The sequence below is a fragment of the Lynx rufus genome, unplaced genomic scaffold, assembly GCF_022079265.1.
Source record: "Lynx rufus isolate CCGP_SWC_20201006 ecotype Redwood Valley unplaced genomic scaffold, mLynRuf1.p SCAF_3, whole genome shotgun sequence".
In the NCBI taxonomy this organism is placed as follows: domain Eukaryota; kingdom Metazoa; phylum Chordata; class Mammalia; order Carnivora; family Felidae; genus Lynx; species Lynx rufus.
The window spans coordinates 143,934,920-143,947,265 of NW_025814845.1; the positions used below are offsets into that span (position 1 = coordinate 143,934,920).

Genomic DNA, 12,346 nt, shown 5'->3' on the forward strand with positions numbered 1-12,346 from the left:
TGGATTCATGTGTTCATGGAAGACTTAATATTGTCAAAATGTCTATACTACCCAAAGCAATTTACAGATCCAATGCAATCCCTATCAAAATAACAATAGTATTTTTCACAGAAGTAGGACAAATAACCCTGAAATTAGTATGGAACCACAAAAGACCACTAATAAATAGCCAAAGCAATCTTGAGAAAGAACAACAAAGCTAGAGGTTTGAAATCCCAGATTTCAAATTATCGTACAAAGCTTGTTCTTGATCTTAGTGGAAAAGCTTTCAGCTTTTCATCATTGAGTATGATGTTAGCTTTGGTTTTGTCCTATCTAGTCTTTATTAGATTGTAGTGTGTTCCCTCTGTACCCACTTTGTTGAGAGTTTTTATCATAAACGAATGTTGAATTTTGTGAAATGCTTTTTCTGCATTTGTTGAGATGATCATATGATTTTTATCAGTTTTGTTAATGTGGTACATTACTTTGATTTGTGGATATTGAACCATCTTTGCATCCCTGGAGTAAGGTCTACTTAATCATGGTGTGTCATGCTTTTAATATATGTTTGGTGTGGTAATATTTTGTTGATTTTATGCATCTATGTTCACCAGGGATGTTGGTCTGTAATTTTCTTGCTTTGTAGTGTTTTTGCCTGGCTTTGATACCAGGATAATGCAGGCCTAACAGAATGGAAACACTGAAAGCTTTCCTTTCTTTTCTGTGTTTCAGAATAGTTTGAGAAGGATAGGCATTAACTCTTCTTTAAACTCTTATTTAACTTTTCTTGGATTTTATTTAGTAATCCTTTTGCAATTATAAACCTTTTTTTAGTATTTAAAATATATTTTAATGAAAACACTTTCACACTATCTTTAAAAATAATTTTTTTAATGGTTTTTTTTTTTTTTTTTTGAGAGAGATAGAGTGTGAGCAGGGAAGGGACAAAGCGAGAGAGGGAGAAACAGAATCTGAAGCAGGTTCCAGGCTCTGAGCTGTCAGCACAGAACCCGATGTAGGGCTCAAACTCACAAACCATGAGATCATGACAAACCATAAGTCAGACCCTAACCAATGGAGCCACCCAGGCGCCCCTTACACTTTCTTTGAGTAAAAATGATTTATGTTTTTAAAAATGAAATTGCTCTGGCATTAGGACTTGACTGCTTCCTGATCTATAGGGTTTAGATGCCACCACATTACTAATTCCCCATTGTTCTTGAGGCATGTGTCATATGTGTCCTCCTCTGCTGGAAGTCCTTGTGGCAACCTCAGGGACTTGATTCTTATCAAATGTTTAACCACTTTCAGTTTTGCATTACCTGAAGGGCTAGTGTTATGAACTTGAGGAATATGTGCTTTTTCTAACCCAAGCATCTGTAGTATATCTTTTTCCCAATATGGACATCTTTTTCTACTTTTTAGTCTGGTAACAATATGCAGCTTATGAGGGTGCTATAGATTCCCGCCATATTTTTCATTATCTGAAGGTGAAGGCTGAAACACTTTATCTGGACTTCTTGACTTGGTACATGTGTGACAAATCCAGTCTGTACAATTGAGAGACTCCACACCCTTCGTCACAGTTTATAGTTTGTCTGAGGGCCTCTGAACTATTGAGCTCAAAATCCCTGCCATGAGTGTGATGACTGCTCTCCTCAGAGATATGAGAAATAGGGGACAGATCTGTGGGGCAAATGTGTCTTGGAAATGGAGACGACCCACCTCTGTAGTTAAAAAACGAAGGGAAGCAGAGCAGAGGACAGACCACCGAGTGCAACACTCCACAATTACAAACTCTAAATTAAAAAAAAAAAAATGCTGATTTCACATTCAGTGTGATGTCTTTCAATTTTCGGTAATAGCCCTGTGTAATGAGTAAGAGGACAAAAGGAGAGAAATTAAAGCCAGATTGAAATGTCTGCCTTTCTTTTCCTGGGGATTCCATTTAATTAACTTGACCAGAGCCAAAGAAATATTCTAGTCATTGCTGTCTGAGCCAAAAGTTTTTATTTTACTTTCATACCAAAATCTATCTTTGTTACCATCTAAGCCAATTTGATAGCAGGAGTCACAAGAATGACCCAGACTTTTTTTAGAAATAATTCAGAGGGGAAACAGTGACTCTGTTTCTGTGGGCTCCCCCAAAACCAAAATACCAATCGGTACTTCTGCCTATAATCTGCTTTTTTCCAAACACCATTGCTCTGTTATGTAGAAGCAAATAGAGGTGAAGGGACAGACTGACCTACAAACAGCCTGTTGGGCACACAAACTGCTCTGGCTAATTCTCATGCTAACGTGTTCTGTAGCAGCCTCAATTCTAAGGGACACTACCTAAAAACCCCAAAGCACAAAACTTTGGTTCACAAGGTCCCGTGGTTTAAAGTTTTATTTCTGGTTTTCAGATATTTTGAATTGCTGCATAGTTTTGTAAATTAGATGTCAGAGTAGTTTCTGCAGATTGACTGTTTGAAAATCATTAAAGACAAGACCCAGAGAGTTAATGTAAATCTTTTTAATTGTGTAGCTGTACCTTTTGCTACCTCATAAAAACGGGTGTCTGCTTTTCTACTTCCTGGCTTATGTCTATTAGAGTACTACATGCTTCATTTGCTTATCATCTTTGTGGTACAAACAGCTTGACAATTCTTATCTTGCGGCTGGTGATGTATTGTGTGGATGTATGTTAAGTGATACAGAAATTTTGCCTTTTAGTTTTTGAATAGAAGAATAATAAGATCAGCAGTCCATGTTCTGGAACTCTATGCATATAAGGGCAACATGGGGTGGGGGAGTTGGAAGTTTGCAAAATATTACATAGTAGAATTAAGAAAAAACATTTTCTTTTCATTTCAGAGATGTTGAAAAATAGTAAAAAGAGGGGCACCTGCGTAGCTCAGTCAGTTGCCATCAAGAGCATCCAGCTCTTGATTGTGGCATAGGTCATAATCCCAGTATTGTGGGATTGAGCCCCGTGTTGGGCTGTGCACTGAGCCAAGATTCTCTCTCTCTCTCTCTCTCTTTGCCCCTTTCCTCAGCTTGCACTCGCTCACTCTCTAAAAAAAAAACAACAAAAAAACAAAACACAGCATTTTTCTTGGTCTACATTCTAATCCAGCAGCATGTGTTCTGTTCAGGTGTCATGTCTTTTGAGTCTCCTTTAATCTGGAACAGTTCCTTAGTCATTCTTTCTTTCATGACTGACATTTTTAAAGAATGTAACCCACTATTTTGTAGGATTTCCCTCAAATTGGGCTTAATATTTTTCCTTTGGCTGGAAATGATGTTGTCATATCAGAAGGCCACAGAGTCTTTTGACATGTCCCTCCAAAACCATCTTTTTAAATAACCAGTTATAATATTATATGGAAAGCAGAGTCAGAGATTCTCAAATTAGTCAAGGCATTATAAATATTCATTATATTCTCCAGTAGTTATTTCCTTAAGAAAATTTGTGGCCTTTCAGCCAGCTTTTACCAAGTGGAAACTGCGAGTAAAATCAGGGTAGAGAGAAGAAAGAGCTAGTGTACAAAAGTATAAGGTTGTTTTATGTAAATCAACATGGGCTCTTGCAGAGATTGGGTTTTTAAACCCTTAGCCAAGAATGATAAATTATTTATTCCTGGAGTACTTCTGCCAAAACACTGAAATCAATATACTATTATTTTTTTAGAAGTTTTACACATTCCAAGGCAAATATTCAAATATATTAAATAGGGAGGTAAGAGAGAACCCTCTTCTACTTGGTAGAAGTAAATAGACATTAAGTTTATTAGTTCAATATTCAGTATTACATTGAAGTCAGGGACAATATTTTTATTATCTTTGTATCTTCTATCTAGAAGAGTGCCATTAAGGAGAAGATTCTTTTTAATTTTTTTTTTAGATTTCATTTTTTTTTAATTTAAAAAATTTTTTTTGACGTTTATTTATTTTTGAGACAGAGAGAGCATGAACGGGGGAGGGTCAGAGAGAGAGAGGGAGACACAGAATCCGAAACAGGCTCCAGGCTCCGAGCTGCCAGCACAGAGCCTGACGCGGGGCTCGAACTCACGAACCGTGAGATCATGACCTGAGCCGAAGTCGGATGCTCAACCGACTGAGCCACCCAGGCGCCCCTAGATTTCATTTTTAAGTAATCTCTACACCTAACGTGGGGCTCTCATTTACAATCCCAAGATCAAGATCTACCGACTGAGCCAGATAGGTGCCCCAAGTAGAAAATTTTTTTTTTAACTTTTTTTTTTAGTGTTTATTTATTATTGAGAGACAGAGAGAGAGAGCATGAGCATGGGAGGGGCAGAGAGGGGAGGAGACACAGAATCCCAAGGAGGCTCCAGGCTCTGAGCTGTCAGCACAGAGCCCGATGTGGGGCTCAAACTCACAAACCACAAGATCATGACCTGAGCCAAAGTCGGATGCTTAACCGACTGAGCCACCCAGGCGCCCCTGAAAATTCTTAATAAATGTCTTCAGTTGACTTTTGTTTGTAGTGTAGAGACTTTAGATTAAGGGTTGAGCCAAATGCTGCTCTTCACCTGTTTCATAAATAAAGTATTATTGAAACACAACCATACCCATTTATTCTATATTGTCTGTGATTTCTTTTGTGCTACGATGGCAGAGTTGCATTGCTGTGACTATATGGCCTCCAAAGCCTAAAGTATTCACTCTCTGGCTCTTTTGCTGACCCTCCTTTTAGATTATGAGCACTTGTGCATTAATTTTTGTTTGTTTTCCTTCTAGAGCACACAGTAAGATGTTTTACCACACTGTGCATAACTTATGGATTTATGCAAGTGTAACTGCAAGAAAAATTCTTGGAAGTGGATAAGCTGGGTTTGAGAGTGTCTGTGTATTTTAAATCTCGGTAGCTTTGCCTTTCCAGAGGGGTTATACTAGTTTATACTTTAATAATTTTCTGGCAAGCCCTCTTTCCCCATAACTTTGCAACTCAGTGCATTAGCCAGCTTCTTTATCTTTACCAATCTGATAGAGGAAAATGATATTGTAGGTTTGATTTGCATTTCTCTTTTTTGGGTTGGATTGAACTTTTTAAATTTAAGAGCCATCTGTATTTCTTTTTTTTTTTTTTTTGTGAATTGTCGTTCACTGTCTTTCCTGGTACCTTTAAGTCTCTTACATTTATAAATGTATAGTGAGCACATGTCAAAGATTTATTTAATACTAATGAGGAAACTAGCTTGGTGACAGATGACTTAGAGGAGGATATGTGAGACAAAATATCAGTGAATGAAATTTTCTTACAGGGAAAAAACAAAATACCCCAACACTACAACTCTAAGTATTATCTTTTCTACTAGATGAAATTCAATTATGTTTTTTGCCAGATGAAAGCAGACGTTTTCAATTTATCAGTCTTCTTTAAGTCATTATTCAACTTTACAGAGTCTATGCCCTAATCAATAGAAAATAAAGTCCTTTTCCTCAGGCTTATTTTGATACTCTAGTATGGGTTTAAAGAGACCTGCTACGGTCTTTTTGCCTTATCTCTAAGTTTTGGATAACTTTTTTGGATGTTTTCCTTTTTCCGTTTTATTGCCTTTCAAGTGATCCTATTTCTTTATGAATTACTAATGAATTTCTAAGAAGCTTATGTAGTTCATCATTGTCTCTCATAAAGCATATTCATTTTTCTTTTTTGCTTTGTAGGAACTCATTATACAATGACAAATGGAGGCAGCATTAACAGTTCTACACACTTGTTGGATCTTTTGGATGAACCAATTCCAGGTGTTGGTACATATGATGATTTTCATACTATTGATTGGGTGCGAGAGAAATGTAAAGACAGAGAAAGGCATAGACGGGTAAGTGTTTTCAGTAAGTGTTAATATAGTGCATAACTACATCATTTAATAATACATTTTTGCCAGTGATCTCAAGCTGCCAAAATATATATTATGCATTAAAGTACATTTCGTTAAATTTTTACATTTTATAAGTATTATATATTTTTTCTCTATATATGTAATTAAAAACATTTTTTTAATGGTTATTTTTGACAGAGGGAGAGAGAGACAGAGCATGAGTGAGGGAGGGGCAGAGAGAGAGGGAGACACAGAATCTGAATCAGGCTCCAGGCTCTGAGAAGCTGTCAGCACAGAGCCCGACATGGGGCTCAAACCCACCAACTGTGAGATCATGACCTGAGCTAAGTTGGATGCTTAACTGACTGAGCCACACAGGTGCCCCTCTGTGTGTATATATATATATATATATATATATATATATATATATATATTTTTTTTTTTTTTTTTTTTTTTTTTTTAATTTACTTCTGGGATCAATCCAGAAAGGATTTGAGGTAGCTTAAAATCAAGGAAGTGTTAAGTATTTATAAGACAAAAAAAATAAATAAATAAGACAAAAAGACAAAAAAAAAAAAAAAGCAAGGACTGGGAAAATACAGCATGTGAGTTGGGGAGGAAGATCAAGGTATAGAAGTAAGCATAATTTTTCATTTTGGGTAGCACAGCAGTTACAGCAAAAGAGGAAACTTGTTGGGGCGCCTGGGCGGCTCAGTTGGTTGAGCATCTGACTTTGGCTCAGGTCATGATCTCACGGCTCGTGAGTTCGAGCCCTGTGTCAGGCTCTGTGCTGACAGCTCGGAGCCTGTAGCCTGCTTCAGATTCTATGCCTCCCTCTCTCTCTGCCCCAACACACTCACTGTCTGTCTCTGTCTCTCTCAAAAGTAAATAAACATAAAAATAAATAAATAAATAAATAAATAAATAAATAAATAAATAAATAAAGAGGAAAATTGTTATATAATTCTTATTATTGCAAAAGAAGAAACATATTGGGAGATAATTTCATGGGATTTTGCTATTTTCTTTTATCCCCTTTCTCGGTTTCAAATTCTGAGATTCTCAAATTGAGTCCTGTAAAGGACATATTAAGTATTGTGATGAATACTAATCAAAAAAATATTATATTGCAATAATATTTCCAATGGTTTTTATAGCAAGTGTATATTTCTTGGGTAAAGAGTTTGGCTAAAATTTCTTTAGAAAAAACTATTCCAAGGGTGCCTGGGTGGCTCAGTTGGTTAAGCATCTGACTTCCGCTCAGGTCATGATCTCACAGTTCATGGGTTCAAGTCCCACATCAGGCTCTGTGCTGACAGCTCAGAGCCTGGAGCGTGCTTTGGATTCTGTCTCCCTCACTCTCTGCTCCTTCCCTACTCACACTCTGTCTCCTTCTTTCTCCCTTTCTAAAAAATAAATAAACATTAAAAAAAAAAGAAGTAAACTATTCCATTTGTAACATCAAAAATCAAATAAATAGGGGCACCTGACTGGCTCTATCAGAAGAACATGTGACTCTTGATCTCGGAGTCATGAGTTTGAGCCCCATGTTAGGTATAGAGATTAATTAAATAAATACACTTAAAAAGATTTTTTTTTAGGGGCGGGGTGCCGGGGTGGCTCAATCAGTTGAGCCTCAGACTTTGGCTCAGGTCGTGATGTCACGATTCATGGGTTCGAGCCCTGCATCAGGCTCTGTGCTGACAGGTCATAGCCTGGAGCCTGCTTCTCATTCTGTGTCTCCCTCTCTCTCTGCCCCTCCCCTGTTTGCACTCTGTCTCTCTCTCAAAAATGAATAAACATTAAAAAAATAAATTTTTTTAATACCTAAATTTCTTCTAAATTAGAAAAAATTTATAAAGTTGTATCACTTAAAAAAATTTTTTTTAATGTTTATTTATTTCTGAGACAGACAGAGCATGAGTGGGGGAGGGGCAGAGAGAGAGGGAGACACAGAATCAGAAGCAGGCTCCTGCTCTGAGCTGTCAGCACAGAGCCCGACGTGGGGCTCGAACTCACAAACCGTGAGATCATGACCTAAGCCGAAGTCGGTCTCTCAACCAACTGAGCCACCCAGGTGCCCCTCACTGTTTTTATTCATTAAATAAAAAACATTCATGAAAAAAGAGTGGCATTTACTAAAAAGTACAACTTGTGGACGGTAACTTATTGATACAATGTAGTCCAAAAATTAATTTAAAAAGAAAAATCTCTTTGAAAAGTGAAATTCCAAATTCTAATAGGCCCATTATAACTTTGAGGTCTGAAATTTACTTGTAAATGAAAATAACTGCTTGTACAAATTAGTTATCTTTCATACTAATGTATATTTGTATATTAAAGTTGAAATTAAAATTAGATTATGTTGTTCATGACAAGTATAACCTCTGAGATTCATCACTCATTATTAATCTTTTCTGGAAGACCCAATACAATCCAGTGGTGATTTTCAAAGTTTTTCATCTCAGAACACATTTTTATTTTATTTTATTTTATTTTATTTTATTTTATTTTATTTTATTTTATTTTATTTTATTTTATTTTATTTTATTTTATTTTATTATTTTATCATCTCAGAACACTAGATTTTATTTTATTATTCTAATGTTTTTGAGAGCGAAAGAGAGGAGAGGGCACAAATGAGCGAGGGGCAGAGAGAAAAAGAATCCCCACAGGAGGAGCAGAGGGGGAGAGAGAGAGAGAGAGAGAGAGAGAGAGGGAGGGAGGGAGGGAAGCGGGGCTCATTTGAAGTGGGTTCAGGCTCAAGCTTACCACAAGTGGGGCTTGAACTCATGAACTGTGAGATCATGACCTGAGCTGAAGTCAGATGCTTAACAACTGAGCTACCCAGGCATACCTCATCTTGGAACACTGTTAAGCTCTAAACTCTAAACACTTACCGAGGATAGTGAAGGAACTTAGTTTATGTTGTTATATTAATTGATGTTTACCATGTTAGATACAAAAACTAAGAATTTTTTAAAATGCTAATTTATTTAAAAGTAGCCAAACCCCTATTATACATTAACATCAAAGCATATATTTCTGAAAACACAACATTTTTATGAAAAATAACTGTATTTTCCAAAATAAAAATATTTAGTGAGGGAGTGACATTATATTTTCATAAGTCTCATTATTGTCTTATTTATTAAAGGCTGCTGGATTCTAATATCTGCTTCTGAATTCAGTCTGTTGTGATGTTATTTGGGTTGAAATATATGAAGAAAGTCCAAACTCATATAGGTAGGTAGTTAGAAAAGCTAGGAGTATTTTAATAACCTTTTTGTATCATTGTGGATATTCTTTGATACTGTACCAAAGTGATAGGTGGTAGTTTCTTAAAGATTAGTTGCCAGTGTAATCTGAAACTATATCAGTGGACCCTTTGTCTTTGTTACATTGAAATCTGTTAGTTCACCTTCAATTCTAATGAATAATTTTGTAACATCATGTAGTGATCATTTGGAAAATATTCACTGATCTATGCTGTTATTTCTAGTGTTGACACTTTTCAGTTTCACTATACAATATCAAAAAAAATACATTTGTTAATATCAACCCTGATCTCTTTAGAAAAGTCTTTAAGTATTGGGAATCTGTCATGCTTATAGTGATAGATAACAAATTTCCCAAAATTCTCATTTTTACTTGAAAGCTCAAATTCTATCATTAGAAACAAATACACTCTTATTTCACTTGAAATGACAGGCTTACTTGGTTTGTTTTTGAGAAAATGCCTGTCAGATTCTCAAGCCTGAAAAACCATTCTTCGGTATCCTTGTTTCAAGTAAAAATGGTGTTCCATGTGTAGGTGTCAAGTTCATTTTGCAACTCAAATAAGTCACTTAAATGCTTTTCCTCAAGATATAATTTCATACTTCAGTATGTATCAGAAGGCTTTATATATACTTAAGTCATCACACATACTATAAAAAAGACTCAATGATTGAGGCATAATAACTTTTACTACTTCATCAAAGGCATTCTTAAGTGAGACTGGTGTTTACTTACTTTTTTTTTTTTTCTTCTTTTTTGCTGGGATACGTGGCAGTGAAGAATGTAATGACTACCAGTACATTTGGATGCCACTGCCTTGATTTGTGCTGAGGATCAGCTGTTTTGCATTTGCTTTTGCATTATCAGTGAAAATGTCAAAACAGTGAAAAGGGCACATCAGTGTTAATATTATGATGAAAACAGTTTTGACCTTGAAGCCCTCTTGAGAAGGTCTCAGGGACCCTCAGAGTGTCTGTGGCAACATTATAAGATCCAGTGTTTTAATCCAGTATGCCTAATGCAGGCGCACTATAACTCCTGCATCTCATATGATTGTTAGGTAAATCAGTTGTACTTAGAATTACATATATTTACAAAGTCATTAACATATTGCAGTTGCAGTTAAAATGTGTTTTAAAGTGAGGTAGTATGAAAGTATCCTGAAGACATCATGTTCATAAGATTTTAAAGTAAATTAAAACTAAAAGAAACCACAATACAGTTTTTCCCTCTGATTTTGAAGGTAGTCCATAGTTCTTGAAAACATTTAAAATAATATGACATTTAAAAAATAATATGAAGGGGTGTCTGGGTGGCCCAGTTGGTTAAGCGTCCTACTTTGGCTCAGGTCATGATCTCACAGTTCGTTAGTTCGAGCCCCATGTCGGGCTCTGTGCTGACAGCTCAGAGTCTGGAGCCTGCTTCATATTCTGTCTCCCTCTCTCTTTGCCCCTTCCCCACTAGTGCTTGCCCCCCTCTCTCTCTCAAGGATGAATAAACATTAAAAAATAGTAATAATAATAATAATATGAAGTAGTCAGTGTCCTAGCTAATCTTACCAATCATCTCTTTCTAGATAGGTCAAGTATCATTTTCTGTGCTTTTGATCTATGGTTGTGTAAACAACATTTTTTTAACCTGGGAAATTCTACACATAAATGTTCTCACTGTTGTTTTTAAAACATTACATTAAAAAAAACACCCAACTTTCTGTGTCAGCGCATATATACCTACCCAATTCTCTTTTCCCCTTGAACTTTTTAAAAAAATTTGTTTTAAAGTTTATTTATTTGAGAGAGACAGAGAGAGGGTGAGGAGTGGAGGGGCAGAGGGGGAGAGAGAGAGAGAGAGAGAGAGAGAGAGAGAGAGAGAGAGAGAGAATAGCCGTAGCTCTGCACTGTCAGCATGGAGCCCAATGTGGGTCTCGAACTCATGAAACTGTGAGACCATGACCTGTGCCGAAATCAAGAGTCGGATGCTTAACCAACTGAGCCACCTATGTGTGCCTCCCCCTAAACTTTTTATTATACTTGTATAGCCCCCTACCTCAGATTTTGAAGCAAATCAACATTATATCATTTCAAATATTACTATTTCAGTATTTTGTAAAATGTCACTAATTTAATTGTCATTCTTTTTTTATTTATTAGCTTGAAAATTTCTATAAGGAGAACCTTCTTCATACCAATTATTTGGGTTCCCTGAAGTTCAGGTTGTACAGAAAAGGGAGAAGGTTTGAAATTAAATGGTTCCCTAGAATCCTCAAAGTTGACCAATGAGATTTTTGTTTGCTTGTTTGGTTTTTGTTTCTGTATCTTCATGCACTCACAGATTTAAACATATTAGATGTGTTTTATTTTAAAAAAAATTTTTTTTTCAACGTTTTTTATTTATTTTTGGGACAGAGAGAGACAGAGCATGAACGGGGGAGGGGCGGAGAGAGAGGGAGACACAGAATCAGAAACAGGCTCCAGGCTCTGAGCCACCAGCCCAGAGCCTGACGCGGGGCTCGAACTCACGGACCGCGAGATCGTGACCTGGCTGAAGTCGGACGCTTAACCGACTGCGCCACCCAGGCGCCCCCTTTTTTTTTTTTTTAATTTTTTTTTTTAGATGTGTTTTAATCATCACTGTTATTATCCTTATTGATGCATATGTTATTCCTTTTTTGGCCAGTGGGAACTTCTTTAGGTTGATGCCTGTCTCCTCTGACACGTGCTTAGTAGATGTTGGCATATTCTGGGAAAAGAAGATGATCCCACTTCATCTTACATATTTCCTGCCTGGAGTCAGCCATTTTCCCCAGGGACCCTGCTTCCTTTGAAGGAAAATGGTTTATAGGCAGTGCAGGCACTAGAGGTCTTTCTAGCGTCTGGGCTGGCCATTGTTTTCTACTAGCTTCATAAGTTTATAGGAACCTTCTGATTTAAATTCAGTACTATTGAGCTTTTGTTTAACCTCCAGTTCTTAAATCTGTATCATCTTTCAGCCATTTCAAAAATCTCAATACCACATATATAACCATATGATTTACTTCACAATACACACACGCTAGGTTAAGAATATTACCAGCACTGTCACCAGCGATGTGCTTACCGAAAAGTTAGTGTTTTCTTTCTTTTTTTAATAATATTTTTTGTTCTTAGTGTTTATCCCACTAGGGTTACACATACAAATTATTTGTTTTAAAGTCCCTGTCCCATTTAACCTGTTGCCTCCCTTCTGTTAAAATAATGATTTACTTTTAACAT

At 36.4% G+C, this 12,346-nt stretch overlaps 1 protein-coding gene and 1 pseudogene across 5 annotated transcripts in view; one reads left to right on the forward strand and one right to left on the reverse strand.

The window, feature by feature from the left end:
• The window catches only part of CLCN3 (chloride voltage-gated channel 3), a 97,875-nt gene that overhangs the window by 51,469 nt on the left and 34,060 nt on the right, over nt 1-12,346 (forward strand). For all 5 annotated transcript variants that reach the window (XM_047091048.1, XM_047091050.1, XM_047091052.1 and 2 more), the window contains one exon: nt 5,659-5,816. In XM_047091048.1, coding sequence (XP_046947004.1) covers nt 5,659-5,816 — 158 coding nt within the window. The remainder of the gene's footprint in view (nt 1-5,658; nt 5,817-12,346) is intronic.
• LOC124520275 (39S ribosomal protein L30, mitochondrial-like) lies at nt 1,135-1,620 on the reverse strand (annotated as a pseudogene).